The sequence below is a fragment of the Sapajus apella genome, unplaced genomic scaffold (genome assembly GCF_009761245.1).
Source record: "Sapajus apella isolate SASKATOON/1434 unplaced genomic scaffold, GSC_monkey_1.0 scaffold48, whole genome shotgun sequence".
Lineage (NCBI taxonomy): Eukaryota > Metazoa > Chordata > Mammalia > Primates > Cebidae > Sapajus > Sapajus apella.
Genome location: NW_022436988.1, coordinates 10,801,752 through 10,826,068, shown reverse-complemented (window position 1 = coordinate 10,826,068; position 24,317 = coordinate 10,801,752). Strand labels below are relative to the sequence as shown.

Sequence of the window (24,317 nt, the reverse complement as noted above, 5' to 3'; positions counted from 1 at the left end):
CCACTTCCTGGGTTCAGACAATTCTCCTGCCTCAGCCTCCTGAGTAGTGGGATTACAGGCACATGCCACCATGCCCAGCTAATTTTTTGTATTTTTAGTAGAGATGAGGTTTCACCATGTTGACCAGGATGGTCTTGATCTCTTAACCTCATGATCTACCCGCCTCGGCCTCCCAAAGTGCTGGGATTACAGGTATGAGCCACTGTGCCCGGCCCATGAACAGACATTTTTCAAAAGAAGATATACATGCAGCCAACAAGCATATGAAAAAATGCATCACTGATCATGAGAGAAATGTAAACCAAAACCATAATAAGATACCATCTCACCCAAGTCAAAATGGCTATGATAAAAATGTTTAAAGAAAAAAAAGATACTGGCAAGGTTGCAGAGAAAAGGGAACACTTATACATTGCTGGCAGGACTGTAAATTAGTTCAACCATTGTGGAAAGCAGTGTAATGATTCCTCAAAGAGCTAAAAACAGAACCATTTGACCCAGCAATCCCAATGTTGGGTATATACCCAAAGGAATATAAATCATTCTACCACAAAGACACATTACACAAATGTTCACGGTGTTGCTTTCTTTATTACAAAGGGTTTCATATCTTCCTGAACTGAGATTCTCTGTTGTCGATGCTGTTGGGTTTTGTCTCTTCTGTGGTTGTTATACTTCCATAGGATTTGGAGGCATAATCTGAAACGTCAAATAACAGACTTTTACTTTTCTAACTAGTGTCATTCTATCTTTGGAAAAAAAAGGAAAAAATCATGTCATTAGCATTATCAGCTCTGAAAGGATCAAGACCTGATCCTCCAAGTTCTATTATTTTCTTTTTCTATTTCCCCCTAAAAAGAGGTCTTAGTTATCAGTAACTTCCTATGAATTACAATTTCAGAAGTGATCAGGGACTCTCAAAGGGCATTCTTTTCGCCTTCACATACCTTCCAAAAGTGTATCAAGACTTCACATCACCTATTATACTGCCTCAATAAAACAGGCTCACAGAGTGGGATCCATGCCATTGAGTCAACCAAAGAAGTCATCATCTCAAGATATAAGGAAGTTCAGGAAGAAAGATTTCACGTGGAAAAGGATTTTCTAATCTCTTAAATAATTGTCCATGGATGGACTTACTTAAGCAAGAGCTTAAGTAGACTTCAAAAGAAACTAGTGATTATAGTTGCAAGATGAACATTGCATCAATATAAGGGCCACTTGGGGACACTCTGAAATCCCAAGGCAAAATTGACTGTCTTGATTTGACAGAGGAATAGGGCCAATTGGGGGTTTAGGCTGATTCTGGTTTTTTGTGAGTCATTTTGTCTGTGGACATGCTTCACAAATTAAAACAAACCAAAAAAATCCCTAGGTGTGAGATGATTAAAGTTTCAAATCTGGTCATTTGAAATCACAAAAGCGCTGGATGAAAGCCATGCCGTTTGGAGGCTTTTATTTTTTCTTGTTAAAATCCTAGGGTTTGCTGAGCTTATAAAGACTCCTTGAGTCAAATAAAAAGTGAGCGCTTTTGGAGAGAGTCATTCTCTTCAGTATCAGATGCATTTTAGTCTATAATTTTCCACTCTGGCTTATGTGGCTGTCTAGGCTTCATTCCATCAACTCATTTAATCTCCAATTTCATAAAAAAGCATGCTTTCTGTTTATCTTTGTCCAACTGAGTGCAATCTGTGCCTTCTAGCCCTTCTAACAATCCCAACTTTTTGAATTTTGTATCAGAATGCCTGTGTGGCATGGTAAATCTCGGCTGGCCTTGACAGGTTGGAAACTGCATACTCCTAGTGAGAAAATTAAGTGACAGCTCCCAAAGACACTCACTTAGCAAATTCTAACCTAAAAACAGATCATCATTTTAATTTACTGTGATTAAGTGAAGTGGGGGAGAGACATTAATACAAATCAATGCATAGCTGTAAGTTTTCAAAAAAATAAATGATGTTTCCCCCCACAAACACTTAATTTTCATATACAGGCTAGTTGGTGAAGTAGGGAAAATTTAGCATTCGACACAAGATCATGTGAAACCAACCAAAAACAGAAACTTGAACTGAATTTGCTTATTGCTATATCCCTCTATTTTGCAAAGCTGAGACGACTGCTTATGCTTCAAGGAGTTTGATAAACAACGATTTGACCAACAGAGGCTTGACATTTTAATATCATGCCATCTGTATGTATGGGTCAGAGCCGGCCTACTGACCCATACATACAGATGAGATGCCTGAGTGAAAAGATTGGTCTTTTATTACTATTCAAGGTCCTTGTTTTGTGTATTAGGTTGGTGCCAAAGTAATTATGGTTTTAAATATAATTTGCGGATGTATTTATACAGATATATTCTACATTAATGTATGCATCATTACACCAAACAGATTCCCAACATTCAATCGATCAACCATTCTTATAAACATTTGCTTCTCAAAAACATTGGCTTCTCAAAAATATTTATAAAATTCTGTTTGTTAGCCCCTTCAGATACATTTCCGATCTGTCCTGTCTCAAATTCTTACTACTTAGGAAACCAAGGCCTAAAAGAAGTATTAATTCTCTACTTATACACGCACACATACAGCAATAACGTAAAAACAAGATTATGTTGGGGAAGAAAAGAGAGAAAGGAAGTTCTACCACATGTCATGAAACAGACTTGCTTAATTTCACTCTTTATGGGGAATAAAGTGTTTAAAATAACCCAAAAAGCTGAAATGACAGGCAATACTTTTGATTATTCATCTGTTTTTATTTCCAACTCCTCATCTGTTACACAACTCTGGTCTTTTAAACATGAACCTATTTGTAAATAAGAATAAGGAGCTGGCACCTGGATTCAGGTCTGGCCATTTTACCTGAGTGATGAAAAAATACACGATGTAGTGGTCTGCACAACCATCCGACTCCCCTCTGAAATCCTCGTTTCCTCCTGAGATTGTCTAATTAGAGTAATGCTGAAAGTGTTCTTCACTTGCAGATTAATTAGTTGATGCTTAAGCAGTTCTTTGAACATAAAAGACAACATGTAAGTCTAAGTGTAATCAATCATCCTCAAACTAATGGTCACTTAATTAGTGCTTTCTGCTGGTTTAACAGTTCATAAACAAGAGGGCAATTTGGGGAAGGGTCTCCCACCATTGCAGAGAGGTAGGATGTGGCTATAACTAGAATGGAAAACGATGTTCAGAATGAAGGTTTTAACGTTGGAAATAAATTGGAAATTGACTCTCTCTTCTTCTGGTGACTAACAGCCATGAGAAAACTGAACATGAAGCTTATCTTTTAGCAGCATTTGCATATTTCCAGAATTAGGAATCACAGTTTAAATTGGGCTTATCTGCTGTTTCGTGGCAAAATCAAGCCCTTGAGTTGAGATGTATAGGGCAGGAAGAAAGTTAACTCTGGAGGGTTTGTAAATGTTATGAAGGCTTAACTTTCTGCATTCTTAGTAACATGGCTTCCTAAATAGAAAATCAAGTTGAAAGTCATATGATAAAGCTAGTTGTTTTGTAAACTACTTGTATTAGACCTTCTTACATGATTTTCTAATTATTTCTGTATTACTTCCCCTATTTGATTATATACTCAAAGCCAGGTACCTTGCCTATTTCCAGCCTATTCAGCTAAGAGTCAGCATTCATTGAGTGAATCAATGAACAAACAATAAATGGAAATATATCTATACAACTAACATGAGCAAATGTGGCTTTGGGTATAAAAATTATTCTTCTGAACTTCAAAAATATTCTGTCAAAGAAAATGTAAACAGTTCTGTTTGTCAATTAAGTCCCCATTCTAATGCTGGGCTGTTAACACCAACATCATCACAAAGAGACGGTCCAGCCAACATGTTCAAGTTACCCAGCACTGCAAGGAGACATGCTGGCTTCTCTCATCAATACCTGCATCACATGACTTTTTAAAGCCACAGTTTTCTCAACTATGAATTGGGCAATTGTGACAGTTAAATGGAATAATCACAAAACCAACTAAAATAATTTTTTAATAGGTGTCAGCATGGTTAACATCAGTTGATTTTTCTTTTTCAAAACTTTAACTCCACAGAGAAAAATACTTAAAACCTTGCTAAATACATGTGTAGCCCTATCCTCCCTGGACAAGAATTTCCATTGCCAACTGATAATTAAGTAGCACAAAAGCAACATTAGAGATCAGCACTGATACCTCATGACGGCGAGAGGCACACACCTCAAACCCGAGCTTTCAGGGGTGTTGTAAAATTCATCACTCAGAAAGAGTTTTAAAAAGTCAATAGCTTTTCTCTTCATCGCTTTTAAAATCAGAAGAAAAAAATAAACATTTATGTCAGTGAAAGTGTTTAAATATATAATAGTAATATATTTTTCATTATATAAATGCTGTTATAAAAATTTTACCATTTTTGGGGTGGAAGTTACCAACAACAGTCATAACGTGGCCCTGCATCCTTCCCACTTTCTTCAGGATTGCCTACTTGGCTATAAGAGTAGCCAGGAAGTAGAAGACAATTAACATTCCTGGGAGTAACAGTGTGGGAGCAGAACCCAGATGAATAACTTTGGGAAACATTTTTCTGATTTTCTTGAATAATACAATCCCTGTTTTTCCTCAATTACATCTTCAGATACACTAAAAGGCATCTTGATGTTTATTTAATGCATCTCTGTCTTGAAGTCTAGAATCAATTTATTTTCTGGTGAATATTAACTTTATGCTTCCCCCAAAATTTCAAATTTTTTGTGTTTTAAAAAAAAAAAAAAAAGTCAATAGCAGTTCTGAAGATATTTGTCATATTAGCTTTTTTTCAAAAGAAAAAAGTATACAAAGAATTTAACTTTATTGTTTATTGAAATAAACAATAGTATAATTAGGGTAATATAATAGTAATCCTATTTGAAATTTTACTCCAAAAAAGAAATACTTCAACAATAGTAGTAGATGAGTGTCTCAAAGTACTCAGACACTGACCCTGTTTTTCAGAAGGATGTTTTTCATGTTCCTCTCAGAACTCATGGAAGAATTCCCATATGTAATTTCTTCAGAAAATCTCCACATCTAAATCTGACAACACAGAAGTGTTGGGCATTCCTTACCAAATAGGCTGGTCATACAGCAGCACGCATTTGAACGCATTCTGAAACATGTGTCTTAAGAGGCTCTTCTGAAAAGGTCCCTGCAGAAGATGCATGCACAGAATCTGTATTAGACCCACACATAAAGCATTGGATGCAAAAAACACATTCACGCTACAGTCTTTTGACAAAGGTTTTGCCTGACCTAGCCACTGACTTCTCTTATTTCTTGAGTGGATTTAATACCACCGACTTCTACAGGGTATAAATAACCTTGGTCTATGCACCCAAAGTCATGTAAGACAGTAGAAAAGAACCTAGCTCAATTTCATTAAAACATCAGTTTTTAAAAAATCACGAATCTATTTAATGCAAGGCAGGAGAAAAGCAGATATTGCTAATACCAATTAATTAAAACTTAGACCAAGAAAAAAAGCTACCACTTTGTAAATATTACGTTGGACAAAACTGAAGTGTTGTCTAACATTTTTCTTTGGTTCCCTTTCTGAATATGGATGCTTTCTGCATTTGCTTGAAATCATGAGAATTTTTTAAAACCCCAAAAACAGACCAAAACTTTTTATCATTGCTGATTTATTCTCAAGTTTTCCCTCTTTTAAGAAAAGAGGAAAAATAAAAACCATGTAGAGCAAATAAACACACCTAAACAAGAGATCCTGGATTCTGCTACATTTATCATTTTGTAGATGCACGAGTTAAAGAAGATAAAACACGTGAGTGCTCATTTACAGAAGTTACAAGCTTTGCATTTATGAAATGCAAAGGAGCTGTATTTTACCATAGAAAGCCAAGTGAAATAGAGTAAAACAGAAGTCGATCATATCCAAATAATTCAAATACAAACATATTTCATGAAGACTCTGATTCTAGACTGCTGCTCTCACTGTCTTCTACTCCCTTTTATTGGAACCTCTGAAACCATTTTGCCTGGGGCAGAAAGTAGATTTTAGTACAGTAGGAAAAATGCCAAACATCCATGGCAACTTAGAATTTTTCCACTTTCTTTACATGTTCAATTGAGACCTTCATAAAATTATAAATGAAAGGATACATTATGAGCACTTTCTTTGATGGGGAAAAATGAGGGTGGGGGGAGGTCTTGCCTGGAAGTAAAATTTTGGAGTCTATATCCTTCTTCTCTGCAGAACACTTGGGAGCTTTCTCTGCCAACAGCAGGACCCCCAGAAAAAAGCTTGCCTTTGCCTTCAGAATTCAAAAAAGTAGAACCAACAGTTGCTCCCCTGACTGTGGGTGAGACGTTGATCGCTAGGTGGGGACTGGAAAGTCCTGGGCTCCACTTTCTTGTCCCTCAAGGACTGAGGTCAGTGTGTCTTGGCGCCTTATATCCACTCTATCCACCTTCCCGCCTTCCCTCCCCCCGACCAGGGATTCACTCCTGTTTACATTGGGGAGACTGCAACTTCTGTTTCTTAACATTTAAAAGAAGTTTAAAAGCTTATAAAAAGGCTCTTAAGATTTCTTGGACACCAATCGCCTCTTACAGAACAATATTTTGATGAGTTAAGTGTAAATGAATCAGAAACGTACGTATTAAATTTCCCTTGACATGAACATCAGTTTAAAATATTAATGGAAAAAATGCCCGGGGCACAAAGTGCTGGGGGTTTTCTCAAACCCAAAATGCTTGAACGTGGAGTGGAAATCCATTCAGATCAACCGGGTTTGCTGATCCTCCCTCTCCACCTCCCCTAGGTCATAGTTACTGTGGAGGGAGTAATAGTTCTGGTTGTTGACCATCTGGCTGGGGAACAGATCACATTCCTGGTCATTATGCTTGCATCTCAGCAGAAGCCCAAGGCTGGGCTGAGGCTGTTGAGATGTCCAGCCGCTGTTCACTGAAGGCTGACCCTAAAAGCTGTCTTTTTTTCTTTTCCAACACCAAATGAACTAAATAAACAATCACAGAAGATCATAAATCACTGACAAAGATATTTAGATTTGGAACAGCCCTCAAAAACAGAATGTGCCACAATTTATCCCTCAAAGATTAACTCAGCCCTGGGTCCTGTAATTGTGGATCCCATGACTTCTGATGATAAATGACACAAAGGTCAAAACTTGAGAACCAGTAGAGTGTTTTTGTTTTGTTTTAAATATTGATTCTAGGTCCAAGAAAACACCCAGAGGAACAGAAGCAACGCAAAATCCTGAAATGAGACTTATCTCTAAAAATCATCACTATTGATTTTTTAGGTTAGATTTTCATCTCTGTTTTGTTTTGGGAATGGATGACCACACACACTAGGTGAGTGACAAAATAAGGAGATGGAACCGAGTGAAAGAGATTTCAAGCCTCTCCTCTTTGGTCACGTTAGCTAATCTGATCATTTGGGACATGTGTCACAGACACTACAGCTGTGAACAATTGCTAACTTCTTGGTGAAACACACCATGCGTTCAATGCTTTCAAAAGTACTAATGTGAGCATATCTACGTAATCTTCAACCCAAAGCTCATTCTAGTAACGCACGTGAAAGGGTTCTGTGAACTGTCATAAACTATCTCCACATAAGCTGTTTTTACTATCATTTTCGAACATCATATCCCTAACCCCCTTAAGGAGACCTTACAGTCCTCAGTGCTTTAGAAGATGCCCATAATCACCTCTATCCCAGGAGGGGTGAGACACAAGAGTTCCCTTCCAATGGGATATTTTCCCTTGCTCATTCTTTCTCAGGTACACATGCTCAAAGGTTTAGCAGGGTCTGGTGGTCAGGGAAGAGTACGTATTTACAGAAAGATACCTTTTAAAAACAGTGTTCAGCCTTCTTCTACTAGAGGCCATGTGCTGGATATATGTTTGTTGAATGGCTGAGTGAATGAATGAAAAAGCATAGCTCTTTTACAATAAATTTGCATAGATGAATGAAAAATTAAAAGTCTATCAGAGACAGGTATAGCACAAATTTCCCCCACCTCAAATATCCAACCCTTCACCTCCAACCCCTCCCACCACAGAAGATGATTAGGGTTTTCAAGGAAAAAAGAGAAGGTGTACAACCATGAAACACCCCAGAGAGAGCACACTGATTTCTTCTCTTTATATGGTTCATAATGTTTAACCTCTCTGTTAGCCACCAGTTCTTAAAAGCTCCTAAGCATTTTCACAGAAAATACAAGGAAGAGGAAAACCAGCAAGAGTAACAACGTCAATGGAGCTGGCAGACACAGAAAGACTATGGAAAGACACAGGAAAACTATGGAGGCTCTTCAACATCTGATAACAAGTCTCATTTCCTAATACCAGATCTGGCGACTGGAGAAAGTGTTATCAGCCAAAGCAGGGAATAGGATAGACATCAGAAATGCCCAATTCCAACCCATTTTCTGAGACTCCTTTCCTAGGCAAACCCCAAGGCTGTGCAGACATAAATAGAGAGTCCTACCATAAATGGATCTCTTTTTATCCCAGATAATCAAGGTCCAGTCATCTCCCCCAAGCTGGGCTTCTCTTGCTCTATCTGAAGATTCAGCATAAACACGTCTTCTAAGTTTTGCCTGGGTAGAGGAAGGAGGCAGTAAGCATGCAGCTACTGGGGCTAGCGGCTGTCCCTTGACCACGTGCAAAGATGGAGGTCCATAGTTTATCCCCAAAACGTTTCCATGCTTTCTCCTGGCATTTTCTCTCATGCTTTTACAAGCCTTGTTCAGGGAGTGCAAATTCATTTTAAAGGTAGTTTAGACCCGCCTCTCCCTTAGGGGAAATTTCAATGCAGAGGAAAAGCAAAAAGGAAAGTGGCACTTCAAAGCCTTAGAAGATAACCACGTGGAGAAGGCTGAGTCCTCCCCGGTACTCAGCCCTCCCCTGTACTCATTGCAGGCGATAGAGCCTGACTGTATTATTATTTGCATACTTGCTCAGAAGGGCCACAGAAGATCTAGAAACTCGGCTGGTGTTTGACTGACATCTTTTCGGACTTGGACCCCCCCCCCAGGGACCCCCCCCACCGTCCCCCCCTCCACCAGTCCAGGACCTGATGTAATATTGCCACAGCCTGGTTCCCGTTGCCTTTGATATGGAACCTGTGCCTACAGCCAGCTCTCAGGGCTAAAGGAAACAGCCAGCTCCCGAGGCATCTGCTTTGCCTCCTGCCCTCGCTGCTGTTAATCTGCAACACGCCGCGGCCTCCCGGTCGCTGCCGTTCAGAGTCGGATGTCAGGGGTCGACCGGCAGGGGTCCTTTCTTCTTTCTGTTTGATACATCCTTCCTTCCGCCGCTCCTCGCAATCAACCGCTAGGCTAGGCCGAGGAGGGGAGCAGGCAGGAGGGAGAGCGGCAGACTTCCGGAAACCTTTCCTCCCTTCCCTGCACAGGTTGCCCCATAATGACCCTGGAGACTCCCGCCTGCCCCCAGTGAAGGAATTGGTTACTCGCCCAGCGCCCTCCCGGGCATCGCCCCCTTCCTCACTTCCTCCTCTTCCTGCCCCCAGCCTCTACCCCTCCAGCCTCCTGTGGCTTCACAGCCAAGTGCCCCATCTCAGGAAGAAGGAGTTCGTGATGGCGAGCCTTCAGACTTCCCACTGCAACCCCCGCCTCCCCAAAGGCACAAAGGCAAGCCGTGGCTTCCCTGGTATCACCTGTCAATCTAGGAGCACGAGGGAGCTATCAAAGACGGCATGGAGCATGTGCTCCTTTCTCTTAGTAAAGAATACTATTCAGACGTGCTAGAGGGAAAATACTTTTTAATTATTTATATTTTAAAACGGGGTTAGAATTATTTTGAATGTACAGTGTGTGTTTTCCTGGAGTCCAATTGTAACATGAACCCCAAACCTACCAGTTGTGTTTTTATACATCAGGAAGGGGACCCCACCCACTCACCCATCCACCCATCTTTCGACTCACCCACCTATTCTTGCTTATAACTACACAGTGGTTTATTTTGCCAGCACTAAACTATGCAGACAGAAAGCAAAGGCTGATTATTCTCAATTCTCCATCGACACATATACGCCATGGCTGGGTGACACCTCAGGCAAATGCACTGATGCGCAGAAGTTTGGCTGCATGTTTTCATTTTTGATTCTTTTACTGGGAGAATCTTTATAGCTGGGAGGCAGGTGCACATCCATGGCAGTCAGGGGTAAGATATTAGAGTACTTACAGTGCTTATAATTTTCATAGGATCAGCCTCCTCATTGCCAATTTCACTCTGTTTCAGGGTCACAGATCATACCTCTAATCCTGGCCAGTTGTCTCACCAATGTGTGTCACGAGGGGCGTGGGGCAAGAAGGTATAGATGACCCAGCATAACTGTTGCGTCTATTGCAGAGAAATTCAAAGGGCACGTCCTACAAAAAGCAGAACACTATTAGAGGCAGGCATAATTGCAGGCATTAAATTAGCATGGGTCTCTCAGCCGGGGGCTAATCTAAGCCAGACCTCACGTCATGGCAGGCCATGAGTACACTGCAATTACAATTCACAAGAAAAGGGAAAAATCACCCTCGATTCTCAAATGTTTCTTTTTAACACGGCAGATGCTTAGCAATTATATCAGAGGCTGAGGCATCTGGAGTAAGCAAGAAAACTGATTTGGGTTAACAGTCTTAGAAAGGCTAAAGGATTTTTAGTGTATCTACAGGACTGAGCCCTGTGGGTACTCCCCTTTCTCTCCCTGACATCAGCCACATCCACCCCACCTCTGCCATTACAGGTTGGTGCTACCCAAGGTCTCCATGCATGCACTGTCCCCCTGCATCTCACACTTCATCCGGACCCTCCTGCTGACCTGGCCCTACCTGGCTGACCTACTGCCTCAATTCTCTAAAACAGTACTTGAACCCTACCGGTTCCATCTCTTCTCTTTGTAGGTCCTCCTGATACCCATGGGGCCCCATGTTTTTAGACTATGCCCTAACACAGGGCTTTTAAAGCTTACTTCCACATGAAGGCAGAAATCAATCTTGGGTGGTCAAAACAAATATGCTTTCTCAGTGGTAGGCTTAGGAGTGATTTTTTTCCTCTATAATCAACACCTATTCATTTTACATTCAAAAATTGTGTGTGTGTGTGTGTGTGTGTGTGTGTGTGTGTCTGTCTGTGTTTAATTCAGTTTAAAAATCCAGTATACAAACACACCAAACTTTGCTTCTTCTGGCTTTTTAAACTCTTTTCACATGCCACAGTCCTGGATTCACCAGCGCAGCTAATCTGCCTTTGAATTTGCCAATTGGGATTCTTTTTGGTGGGGAAGCAGGGAGGCTGGAGTGCAGTGGCATGATCATAACTTACTGTGGCCTCAAACTCCCAGGCTCGACCAATCCTCCCTCCTCAGCCTTCTGAGTAGGTGAAATTACAGGCATAAGCAACCACGTCTAGCTAAGTTTTTAATTTTTTTTGTATTGACAGTGTCTTGCTATGTTGCCCAGGCTGGTCTCAAACTTGTGGCCTCAAGTGATCCTCCTGCCTCAGCCTACCAAAGCACTGACATTACCCTGTTTTTTTTTTTTTTAATTAATTAAAGTAGAAATCACAGACCCATTGTATTTCTACAGGTGAAAACCTTACAATGTTGCCAGGGATTAATTTCTATGAGTGGATGAGAGGTCTCTTTTTCACAGTTTTCTTTTTGTCTGGGGACTGCTGCCCTGATACAACTTAGGCCTTTCCTTGTTAGGACTAGTAACCCTTCCAGCCATATTCTAATGCATTTTGTAAAACCTGGCCAAAAATTGGGCTGTACTGGAATGTTACCTTTTTAAATTTCAGAATAAATAGGCTATCAGCAGGATCATGGACAAGTTTTGATCATACAGAGACAGCCATTGTAATAGGACTTTTTCTGTGTTAATATAATGTTTTAATAAAGCCATTTGGCACATGAATAAGACTCTCTTAGACCAAGCATTCTTAACAATGAGAGAATTGAGATCAGCCTATAGGGTGTATTAGTAAAAGTGTCTTTTCTAGCTTTACTAAAACTCTTCCATCTGTTTAGCAATAAATTTATTATTATTAAAACCCTTCTGAAATAGATGTGGTAAAAAAAAGTTCTGCCCCTGTTATAATGCTTTCCAAACAAGCTTAAAATTGCCCAGAAACAAAAGGCAGGAGAGAAAAGAAAGGGCAGTGTCTCCAGATAATGAAGTTCTGCCTTTGTGTTTTATCTGTGAAACAGCACGGTTGGAAAAGTCTGGATCCCATTTCATCTGAACTCAACATAAATGTAGTGCCTGGAATCCTCCCAAATGAATAAATTCTTTTCCAATAATTTTTAAGTGAGGAAAGATCAACAGGATAGGGGCATGGGGTGGCAGTGGGGGGGATTATAGGCTGCAGAGTGTGTGTGTGTGTGTGTGTGTGTGTGTGTGTGTGTGTGTGTGTGTGTGTGTAGGGTAGAGGGCAATAAAATACAAATTAAGGAACACAAACCTGGTCATTCTTTTTGGTGAGCCATGCTGAATTTTGTCTCTCTTTCTTGAAAAACCTTAATAGATTTATGTATTTGTTGACTAAGTGCTCATGTTCATTCCTACCCTGCTTCCCTGTCCCATCCCAAGTATATATTCCTCAGATGGCAACATGTCAAAGCTCCTTTCCTTCTCTCAGATGGTATGCAAGCTTCTGATCTGCTTTTTCTTCTCCCTGGATTGCGCATAAAATGATGTCAATTTATGGTGAGGTAAAGGGATACACCATGGACCATTTATCAATTTAATTTTCCTCCATGTTGTGAGGTCTTGCTGAGCGCAGTCTGCAACTTCTGGAGTAATGAAGAGAACAAAAAGCTGTACGCCTGTCACACTCACTCTCAGGATCAAGGTTACCAAAGAAGAACTGTGTAATTTCTTTATTTAAATGGCTTAAGCAGACCTCAGAAAGTTCTGCCACGAACACAGTTCTCTTTCGGGCTTAATGTTCTTACTTTGCTTCTTTGTGTTTTTTAAGAAAAAAAAAAGGCGGGGGAGGAAAAGAGGCCATTGATCCTCCTCCTTCTTTGACCACTGGAAGAGAGGTAGAGAAAAAGAAAAAGAAAATTCACAAAGAAAGGACCCATGTCCCTCCTGCTTCCTCCTCCTCTCCCCATCCACAGGCAAAATCTAATAAAGATGATTAAATTACATGTCTTTTCCTCCCATTGAAATCTACTGCATACTATTCAAATATTAGAACTCAGGAAATAAGGCAGGACAAGGTCCCTCATGAAACCTTAGAAGGCAGCACAGGGGTCTGAGCTGGAGGTCTGCTTGGCTGGGCAGCTCTAATTAAGGAATCACCCTGCTGAGCAGAACTTAATCTAAATAAAATGTAAAAAGGAATCCAGTGAAAACCATTACCTCCACACCCCACATCCTCACACACCTCACATCCATAGCCTCCCTCTCCCTAGTCCTAGGAACTCTACCTCCCATCACCTGGGAGTTCGATGTTGTTCTATGAGCCCCACAGTACAATCAAGTATGAAGTCTCAGCTCTAGAAGAGGAAGCTATGTCTTGTGCTGGCCTCTTGCTGTTTGGCTGACCTTTCACAGGGCCAGAGGCAGATTCAGTCAATGTTGTTTTGGTTTGCAGCGGGATATGAGATGGAGATTTGATCAAGGATTGATTAAAAGAGTTGGTTATCTGCTGTAGTTAACAACAAGGTATTGTGTATCTCAAAATACCTAGAAGAGAGGACTTGAGACGTTCCCAACACATAGAAATGATACATACTAACGGTTATGGATATTTCAGATACTCTGATGTGACCATTACGGAGTCTATGCATGTAACAAAAGATCGTATGTACCCCGTAAGTAGGTACAAATATTTGGATCAATTTATAAAAAGCAAACAGAAAAAAGGAGTTGACTGTCTGGTCAGCCTTTCTCTTCTTAACACAATGAACTGCCAACCCTCAGCCTCTCTGCAGGCTAGCTGGGTTCTTCTTGCCTGTCCATCAGCTGCTTTGGAGTAGCCACCTGAGAGCAAAGTCCACATCTGCTTAACTTGATATTGCTCAATATCCTTGTACTAGTTAGTCCTTTATACTGTATTGAATCAGCCTCAGACCTCTGCCCCACCCACGTCCTGGGTTCTCCCTCTGATGTTGGGTAACATTTGTTTAGACTCATTTCCCATTCTCCTCCATAGAGATCTGTTCTGCATTCTCACTGATCTCAGTGTTGACCCCATGAGTGAGCTGTTCTCTATACTACACTTTTGTGACTTTGCATGGACTGCTATGTCCACCCACGGTAGTGGTTCTTAAACTGTTGAAAACCTGTTGAAAGAAAAAAACTCTATCCCCAAGGTGGGAAAAGCACACATATGTACATAAACACAGGGTTTGCCAGCGATTTCAGGGAGTACCTCACTCTCTAAGGAGTGTGTGATTGCCAACTTGACCCATTTATGCCTGAGATTACAATTTTTGCAATCAGATCTTGGCAATGATCTTGAGCAGCAGAAGATAAATAACTCCCACATGCTTAGCATTCCAATAATGGAACACTAGACATAAATGGTTAGAACCCTTGCGATCAATTATCCCTTTCTCTCTTTTCTCCCATTTTTGGAAAACTCCTACTTATCCTCAAGGAGACCTCCACAAAGTTTGCAGACTCCTGCCCTGTGCTCCTTGATGTCTTTTGTCTGTAAGGCCAGTATACCACTTACCACAGGACAATAATTTGTTTGCATGTCCATCTTCCTCTAGACCAAAGCGGGGCAAATGTTCTCTGAAAAGTACCAGATAGTAAATATTTTAGGCTTTGTAGGTCTGATGGTGCCTGTGGCAACTACTCAACTCTGCTGTTTTTGCAAAAGCAACCACAGAGAATGTCTTAGTCTGTTTGGGCTGCTATTAAAGAATATCATGGACTGAGCAGCTTACACACAACAGACATTTATTTCTCACAGTTCTGGAAACTGAGAAGTCTAAGGGCTCCACCCTCATGACCTAATGTATTAGTCCATTTTCACACTGCTGATAAAGACATACCCAAGACTGGGAAATTTCCAAAATAAAGAGGTTTAACGGACTTACAGTTTCATGTGGCTAGGGAGACCTCACAATCACGGCAGAAAACAAGGAGAAGCAAGTCACATGTTACATGGACAGCAGCAGGCAAAGAGGGAGAGATTGTGCAGGGAAACTCACATTTTTAAAACCATTATATCTCATGAGACTTATTCACTATCAGCATGGGGAAGACCTGCCCCCAAGATTCAATTACCTCCCACCAGGTCCCTCCTATAACACATGGGAATTCAGGATGAGATCTGGGTGGGGACACAGCAAAACGATATCACCTAATCACCTCCCAAAGTCCCTACCTCCAAATACCATCACACAGGGGATTAGATTTGAACACAGGAATTCTGGGAGGACACAGAAATTCAGCCTTTAGGGGACAATATGGAAACAGATGGACGGCTCCATTCCATTAACACTTTATATGCACTGCAATTTGAATTTCATATTCTTTTCATGTCATAAAATACTTTTTCAAATGTTAAAAAATGTAAAAACTATCTATTCTTATCTCTTGAGCTATTCAAAAACAGATGGGTAAGGGCAGATTTAACCCACAGGACATAATTGCAACTCCTGGTCTTGATAGAGGAGAAGCCCTCAAAGGTAAATCTTACTCCTTTTTGAACTTCATTATCTAATCCCTTAAAGGTAATTCATCTTTGAGTTTCATTATCTAGCATTAACTGATACAAAACATGCATATAAATATAGAATTGACCCTTGAACAACATAGGTTTGAACTGTGCAGGTCCTCTTCTTGGATTTTCTTCTGCCTCTGTCACCCCTAAGACAGCAAGAACAAGACCAACCCCTCCTCTTCCTCCTCCTCCTCAGCCTAGTCAATGTGAAGATGGTAAAGATGAAGCCCGTTATGATGATCTGCTTCCACCTAAAGAATAATAAATGTATTTTCTTTTCTTTATGGTTTTCTTAACCTTTCTCAAGTCTATTGTAAGAATACAGCATATAATACATATGATGTACAAAACTTGTATAATCAACTGTTTCTGTTATCGATAAAACTTCCAGTCAACAGTAACCTATTAGTAGTTAAGTTTTCGGGGAGTCAAAAGTTATATGCCAACATTTGACTGCATGGGGTGTTGGGGTCCCTAATCCCTGCATTGTTCAAGCTTCACCTGTAATAACAACTATAAACAACAATGACATTTTGATGACAAAAAGTTCCTTGAGACAGAGCCTGAATAGAACAACCATAAATGTGGCTTTAGGGACACTGTGCGGCTTCACGTGTCATCATGATTAGAGACATAATACCTTAAAATAGCCACCAACACTCCAATCACAAATTCTGGAGGTCTGGGATCATTCCATAAATCACTGGGTAGATGCAAAACTTTCTAGAGCAGTCTAATATCAGTAAAGTAAAAAATATCTCCTGTTAAGAGAAGATTTCTTTACCACTCCCCGCTTTCATGTAATCACAGCTTCTTTGAGCCTCTCTTTAACAATCTCTTAAACTTTCTGAGCAGGCAGTTCTGATACAGCTCCCAATGATCTCCCTTCCTGGTATTCAAGCCCTGGTGCAATCCCCTCTTCTTGAATGTGGGCTGGACTTCGTGATTTGCTTCTCATCAATTGAATACACACAAGTGATGAGCTGTCACTTCCAAAATTAGTTTAGACAAAGCTGTAAGTTTTGTTTTGTAAGCAGCCTCTCTCAATCTCCTTCTCAGCTTGTATGCTTTGAAGAAGCAAGCTGCAGTACTGGGGAAGCCCCTGTGGCAAGAAAATGAGGGTGGCCTCCATCCAACGGCTGGTGAGAAACTGAGACCTTCCTTCCTTCCAACAATCGTCAAGTAACTGAATCCTCCCAACACCATGTGGGTTAGCTTACAAGTGAACCTTTCTCTAGTTGAGGTTTCAGACAAGGCCACAGATATTATACTAACACCTTGATTGCAGGCTTATGAGAAACATTGAAACAAGAAGACTAAGTAAAACCATGTCTGGATTCCTGACTTACAGAAACTGTGAGATGACAAATGTGTGTTATCTTAAGCCACAAACTTTTGGGGGTGATTTGTTACACAGCAGTTGATAATGAATACCTCAACCTATAGTGATACAGCTAGCGCCCGACTTATGACCACGGTTGGGACCGCGGACCGGTCGTAACACGATTTGGTCGTAAGTTGAGTAGGCTATATGTACAGTTGAAATGGTGCACACGGAGATGGTAGTGCTGCCGGAAGCTGGTCCGCACTGTCGTACACCCAGCTGGGCAACGTTTGCGCTGCCAGACGCGGAGCAGTCGTGGCTAGCGATTGCAGTCGTAAAGTCGAATGGTCGTAAGTTGCATAGGTGATAAGTCGATCAATACCTGTAAATGGATGTCTATTTACTCATTCTCCCCACCAAAATGTGACGTTCCTGTAGGGCAGAGGTTAAAACATATTCATCCTGACACCTCTTCTCACAGCTCATAACATACAACCAGACCTACAATATATGATTAATCAATGTTTGTTAAATTAACTTGTATTTTGAGTTTCATTGAAATCAGTTAGTTGAAGTGATAATTATAACATTTAAATGTGCATCAGCAGTAGTACAAAGCAGGTAACTGGTTAGGATACAAAGTTTTTGAAAATTGTGAGGGTGAAAAAATTATTTATATTTGTACCCTGTTGTACCCAGCTTAGGTTTCAAAAACTTTCAGGGGGTTTTTATTCATTTACAAAAGACTTCAAAGTCGGTGCCTCCCCACCACACCACAGAGGTCTTTGCCCTTATCGATCCAACAATACTGACTTGCCCGGTGCATAGTGGGAGCTATTATAAGGAGAGAGGAGAAGAAAGAAATAGAAACAACTGTGAAAAACGTTGAAGAAAAAAGAAAAGGTTAGAAAAAGAGCGGAGGAAAAAGAAGATGTAGTTAACATCCAAGCCAGATGCAGAGAAATGATTCAAAAGAAAAAGTCTGATTTTCCTGTCTGTAGTCATAAATATTTTGACAAGGAGCTGGGCATTTATCAAAAAGGAGGAAAAAAAAAAGAATAACAGAGGTTGTCTTCCAAAGGACCCAACACTCTTGGAATTCAATGACCTAATTCTGTATATGGTTGCAGTGTAGAGATTGCCTCTCTTGTCTGATTCTCATGGCACTGAGACCTCTGATTTCTCAACAGCACATGGCACAGCACTATCAGAGGTCAGGAATAAAGAACAGAGGATGTGGGGGACAGTCTAGATATTATCCTCGGCAAACATATTTTTAAGTCAGTGTAGATTCTCACTCTCTATCTTGCTGGTTGCTTATCTTAGCAGTTAAATCAACTTTTCATTACTTTTGTAGACATTATATAATATTTTCTCCCCACAGCTCCAGCCACCAGCTGTTAGTCAGCAGAACGGGAGAGGGATTGGGTCAGCTTGAGCAGAATAACTTCCATGCAGACTTACAAGGGAACCAATTCCCAGCCACTGAACAAACCTAAATGTACTGCAATGACCATAGAACCAAAGAGATCTTAAGAGAGAAATCTGAGAGCATGCAAAGGTCAAAACAATTGGAGCTAGTTCCTTCAAGCTTAAATATTCTCATCTGTAAAGTGGGGACAATAACAGTGTGTGTCTTATAGGGTTATTTTGAAAGCTAAATATGCGTAAAAGCCTCAGTCTACTGAAAGGTTACTTGACCGTAATACTCTTTCCATTTCGTGTGGGATAATCCTTTGTTGGGGGTTAGGGATACTGACTTGTACATTACAGGATATTTAAAATGTCCTTAGCTTCTATCGACCAGATGCTAACACCCCACCCACAGACCACCATCCTCTCCATCATCACCATCAAAAACATCTCCAGACATTTCCAAGTGTCCCCTGGGAGGGTAAAATCACCCCTGGTTGAGAACCAGTGTTCTAGTGCTTGGCATTGTTCCATAAATATCGAATGATATTTTTATCATTATAATTATTACTAAAGGCAACACCATCCTGCTATGGTGACAGCTCCTCAGTCTCACTGAATCCCCAAAATAGTTGCTGCATTTCTGCATCTTTTCAAGAGTAAGGGTTGAAAAGAGACATGGCAATTCATCTGACAGCAATCCAATAGGAAACCTGCTGTCTCCATAGAAACTCTTTTCATGGAAAGAAAGGGGGCTACCATTTTGTTCTGCTGCAGGAACTAGCTCTATTCCTCAGCCTCACGGTTTGCGAAACGCTACAGACTTTTCCATGGGCATAAATTCTCCAACTTTAGGGATTGCCGGTATAGTTGACTCTTGAAGCTGCTGTTGGATTTCCAAAGGTATCACCATTTTTACCTGAGAAAGGAAGGAAAAAGATATTCAAGAGGGAGAATTTTTCAACAGAAGTTACTCCATTTGCTGTTTTTGTGGTTTTGTGCTTGTTTGGGTTTGCAAGTATGTTTTCTGCCCAAATTGTTCTTGCATATTCTAACAGTGTTTGCTTTACGTGTTTTGATACCACGCTGTTTTGAAGGTACAAATGTTTTTCATGGCATGTCTTGTGTTAAGTGTACAAACTGAGAGGTGAATATCAGGACTGAATAGAGTACAGTATTCCTCAAAGTTTTTAACCAAATAAACGCTAAGAGGAAAGTGAAGCAAGATTTCTAGAGGTCTGGAAGTGGCCAGGTGACAATATGACATCTCTATACCTCCTATTTTTATCTTTAGACTAAATGCAAATTTTTCTTTTTGTGCTAAAAGAATGTTTCATTCATTTCAAGGTAAAAATGTGCAAATAGGCTCTCCATATTGGCTTGTTTATTCTGTGGTCTCTCCTACTCCCCTTTTTAAAGTGTGTGCAGTGAATTTCCAAAGATCATAATCTTAGAATCTAACAGACCCGAATTCCAGTCCTTGGCTATACTGCTGATAGAACGGGTTAACTTGGGCATATCACTTAATGCTGGTGACCCTCAGTTTCCGTATCTGAAATGAGGAAATAAAAATTGACCTACCATGTCGCACCATCATAAGCAGTAAAGATAATATACATAAACAATAGAGCAGAAGGCCAGGCACAGAAAATTCTCGACAGTCAGTAGCTGGCATAATTATTATAAAGAAGAGCACTTCTGATGTAAGACATAGGCAGAGGGTCGTAAGTGTGTTAATCTGCCCCCACCTCCCAACCCTCTACCTACCCTCCACACCTGGCCACCTGCCTCTGTGCAGGTCTTGCCTAACCTTTCCCAATAGGAAGAAGCTGGGCTCTTGTGAAATAGTTCCAAGGATGAAACTAACACAGCTCATTAACCCTCCCAAATATCTGTGCTATAAGGATTTCCTGTCACTTTCCCATGACTCTGAATTACATCTACCCTGAGCCCCACAACAAAATCTGGGACATTGCTCTGTCATGCTGACAGTTTCCCAAATTTGCCTGGCTTTGTTGACATTGCTTCCCAGGCCCCTCTTCTGAAGATTCTGATTTGCTTGGCAGAGAATTTATACTTTTAGCAAGCCCCCTAAGATTTTCCTAAGATTGTGCAAGTTGAGGAAGCACTGCATTGTGCAATCTGCTTCTGTTGCCCACAGTACCAGAACGCATCTCCATACATCTAGAACAAAGAACAGCAAGTTTAATATCTTTATGAAAAAAAAAAAAACTGATCACGGAAAATTTAATATTAGTCTAAGTATCTGTCAGAATTCAAACATACACACTCCTTGACCCAGCAATTCTACTTCAAGAAATTAGTCTTAACAAATATACTTCCAGATCTATAGAAAGGTGAATGTAAAAGCATTGTCTCTAATGCTGTGCAGAAGCTTTGCAGTCTCTAATTTAATCAAGAAGACTGTGAGCAAAAAAACCTAATATCCAACAATGGGGGAAGAAATTTATGGCATAGCCATACAATAGAATATTACGGAGATTTACAAAGACAGCTTTCTGTGTTTTGGTATTTTATATCAACACAAGCGATTCTGTACATGTCAAACTAAACAAAAAGGTCTTCAAGTTATATTTTAAATTAAAAATGGCAAAGTGCCTAACAGTATGGGCAGGAGTCGATCTGTCTCCTTCCTCTCTGTACACCTTTCTATCTTGATTGTATGTGTCTTGTGCATTATAGGATAGTCAGCAACATCCTTTGCCTCTATCCAGCAGATGCTAACACCCCACCCGCAGACCACCATCCTCTCCATCATCAGCATCAAAAATGTCTCCAGACATTTCCAAGTGTCCCTTGGTTGGGGGCTGTCCCTTGGACATCACCCCTGGTTGGGAACCACCATTCTAGTGCTTGAATACATGCACTTACCATCCCTAGAAGGATATCCAGAAGCACCACCTGTAGGGTAAAGGACTGATGCCTAGGTGCCAAGTCCAGGAGGGGACTGAATTTGCACAATATATTTTTTGGACCTTTTGATTTTTGTATCATGCACGGATTTGACCTATACAAGAGTTCATTTTGATTTAAAGCCAAAGCCCTCAGTCTAGCTAGCACTTATGCCCTACATTCATTCCTTCCCCTTACGGTTCTCTTTCCTTCTCCCACAGCTTTGCTCCTCCTTTCACATTAGTCGAATCTTTTCCTGTCCTCCATTCCCACCATGGTGTGGACCTTCTCTCTCCCTAGTTCCACTCTGCTTAAGCCCCACTCTTTCCTGGAGGTATGTCTGTCACCTTCAAAGTTCTACTAAAGCTGCCTTGAATCTAAGCCACCCAGGAGGGTTTGCTGTCCTGATGAAATACACTCCATGACCGTACTCTTCCTGTGTATCCACACATTCCTTATCAACTGGAGAGCTTATCACATAGAAATGCTTTAAAAATAATTCACTTTAGTGTCAAACTTTTTTCTCTTTTAAATTTTCATACATTTTTAATATAAGGATGCCTAGAAAAGAATGATGTCTGTTTGAATTTGACAAGTGTGTTTGCATTTCAAACATAAATTTCTCAGTAAAGAACAGACTCCCTATTTATCCTATACAATATCAATATGAAAAAGACCTACTTTTAATATCTCCGAATGGCCTAATTATGAGCTCTTGGAAGGGGGGAAACTTATCTTTAAGCATTCTACTTTCTTCTTAGGGCTTAATGCAGAAGTTTGACATTAAAGACCCTTAAGAAGTACTAGTTGAGTGAATATCAGAATGAAGTAGTAAATGTACTTTTTTTTTAAGTTCTGGGGTACATGTGCAGAATGTGCAGGTCTGTTACATAGATAAATGTGCAATGGTGGTTTGCTGCACCTATCAACCCATCACCTTGGTATTCAGCCCCGTATGGATCAGTAATTTTTCCTAATGCTCTCCCTCCCCATTTGACCCAGCAATCTCATTACTGAGTATATACCCAAAAGAACAGAAATCATTCTATTACAAAGATACATGCATGCATATGTTCATTGCAGCACTGTCCACAATAGCAAAGACATGGAATCAACCCAAAAGTCCATCAATGATAGACTTGATACAGAAAATGTGATACACACACACCATTGAATACTATGCAGCCATAAAAAGGAATGAGATCATGTCATTTGCAGGAACATGGATGGAGCTGGAAGCCATTATCCTCAGCAAACTAGGATATCTGCAGGAACAGAGTATACTATTCTAATTTATTTCTAGGGGTGTTAATTGATTGTATTTTGGCAGAAGCACATGTGGTTTGTGACATAGTGTCAGTACCATGATTGCACAGTCTGTTTGTCGCCTTGCAGTTGTTGGCTTGTTCTTAGCATAGTCACAGAGTATCCCTTGTTGACCCTTGACCCCATCTATGTCCTTCAGGGCACCAAGCATAGGGATTTGCCCACAGCAGGTATTTGAGAAACGGTATGGAATGAATGTCCTTTGATGAGCAATACAAAGAACATGTAGAAAGCTTGGGAAAAAAGTAAGCAGTAAAAGTAAACAACAACCAACTTGCCCCGAAATCTGCATACAGTTAGATTAAATGTTCATCATGGGAGGAAGATCGAAGGCATGTTTGGAGGGTTGGCATCTCTCCATACTTTCCAGGAAGCTGGGTTTATGTCTTCTGAGGTAAAAACTGGAGTAGAATATGGTTTTTCTAGATATTTGTGCTTTGCTAACTCCTGTCTTCCAGGGAGGGGGATGGTCTGCCTATTTCAAGAAGGATGTCATCCTTTAGGCTGTCGAGAACTTAATTAAAAATCATAACTGGGGCCAGGCATGGTGGCTCAAGCCTGTAATCACAGCACCCTGCAAGGCCGAGGTGGGTGGATCACCTGAGATCAGGAGTTCGAGACCAGCCTGTCCAACATGGTGAAACCCCGTCCCTACCAATGACACAAAAATTAGCTGGGTGTGGTGGTGTGTGCCTGTAATCTCAGCTACTCAGGAGGCTGAGGCAGGAGAGTTGCTTGAACCCAGGAGGCAGAGGTTGCAGTGAGCCGAGATCGTGCCATTGCACTCCAGCCTGGGTGACAAGAGCAAAACTGTCTCAAAAAAGAATCATAACTGATATTAACAGACATGGTCACAGGCCAATTCCTTTGTGTTTTTCCACTGATACGTGCTCTCAGGACTCTCCAAATGCAGGCTGGCCCACAGTCACCACAGTTAGGGAGGGTAACATTCATGGAGGGAAAGGGACTGCGATCACCCTAGAGACCAAGCAATCAACAAAACTGTGATTATGATTTTACCCAGATTGAGTCAAACATCAGGGATTCTAAGCACTTTCCCAACACTTACTTTCCACCGCTAAGTTGGCAACGCTTAACGTGCGCATACTGAGCATTACCTCTACTGGAACGAAAGCTTAAATGGAGCATTTCACACTCTTAACAGAAGAGTTTGCCTTTGACATCTCAGTGATCAGTGTGAGTCAACCTGGAGACCACGCTGAACTATCTCTTCTGATCAGATGAGGATGTAAGTGGTCCTCCCGTCCACAGAACCCATCCAGGTATGACAGAAGGACAACAGTTTTGGGGTGAGGCATTTTGCACTTGATGTAACTGTCTTAGTTTGTTCTCACACTGCTATGAAGAACTACCTGAAAATGGGTAATTTATAAAGAACAGAGGTTTAACTGGTTCATGGTTCCACAAGCTATAAAGGAAGCCTGGCAGGGGAGACCTCAGGAAACTTACAATCATGGTGGAAGGTGAAAGGGAAGCAGGCACAATCTTCACGTGGCAGAGCAGGAGAGAGGAAGGGCCAGATCTTATAAGAACTCACACCCCTATTATGAGAACAGCAAGGGAAAAATCTGCCCCCATAATCCAATCACCTCCC

The 24,317-nt window shown here is 40.8% G+C and overlaps 1 protein-coding gene and 1 long non-coding RNA gene across 2 annotated transcripts in view; both read right to left on the bottom strand.

Annotated features, from left to right (window-relative positions):
- Positions 1-514: 514 nt before the first annotated feature.
- Positions 515-10,967, bottom strand: LOC116525433. Its single transcript, XM_032241182.1, has 5 exons — positions 10,917-10,967; positions 9,101-9,559; positions 8,513-8,624; positions 5,106-5,185; positions 515-699 (listed from the first exon to the last, which is right to left on the bottom strand). Exons 1-4 carry the CDS (start codon positions 10,965-10,967, stop codon positions 5,118-5,120), a joined length of 690 nt encoding a protein of 229 aa, XP_032097073.1. The 3' UTR covers positions 515-699; positions 5,106-5,117.
- Positions 10,968-11,567: 600 nt separating this feature from the next.
- Positions 11,568-24,317, bottom strand: part of LOC116525741 — an 87,018-nt gene continuing 74,268 nt past the window's right edge. The window contains exons 2-3 of the long non-coding RNA XR_004257799.1: positions 19,223-19,382; positions 11,568-13,073 (exon numbers count right to left, since the gene is read on the bottom strand). This is a non-coding gene — a long non-coding RNA (uncharacterized LOC116525741). The remainder of the gene's footprint in view (positions 13,074-19,222; positions 19,383-24,317) is intronic.

Coding starts and splice junctions, on each gene's coding strand:
- LOC116525433 (XM_032241182.1), bottom strand. CDS start 10,967: ATGGGGCCCCATGGGTATCAGGAGGACCTACAAAGAGAAGAGATGGAA. Junction 9,560..10,916: donor AAAGAGAAGAGATGGAACCG/GTAGGGTTCAAG, acceptor CTGGAGGGGTAG/AGGCTGGGGGCAGGAAGAGG. Junction 5,186..8,512: donor TAAAAAGAGATCCATTTATG/GTAGGACTCTCT, acceptor CATCTTCTGCAG/GGACCTTTTCAGAAGAGCCT.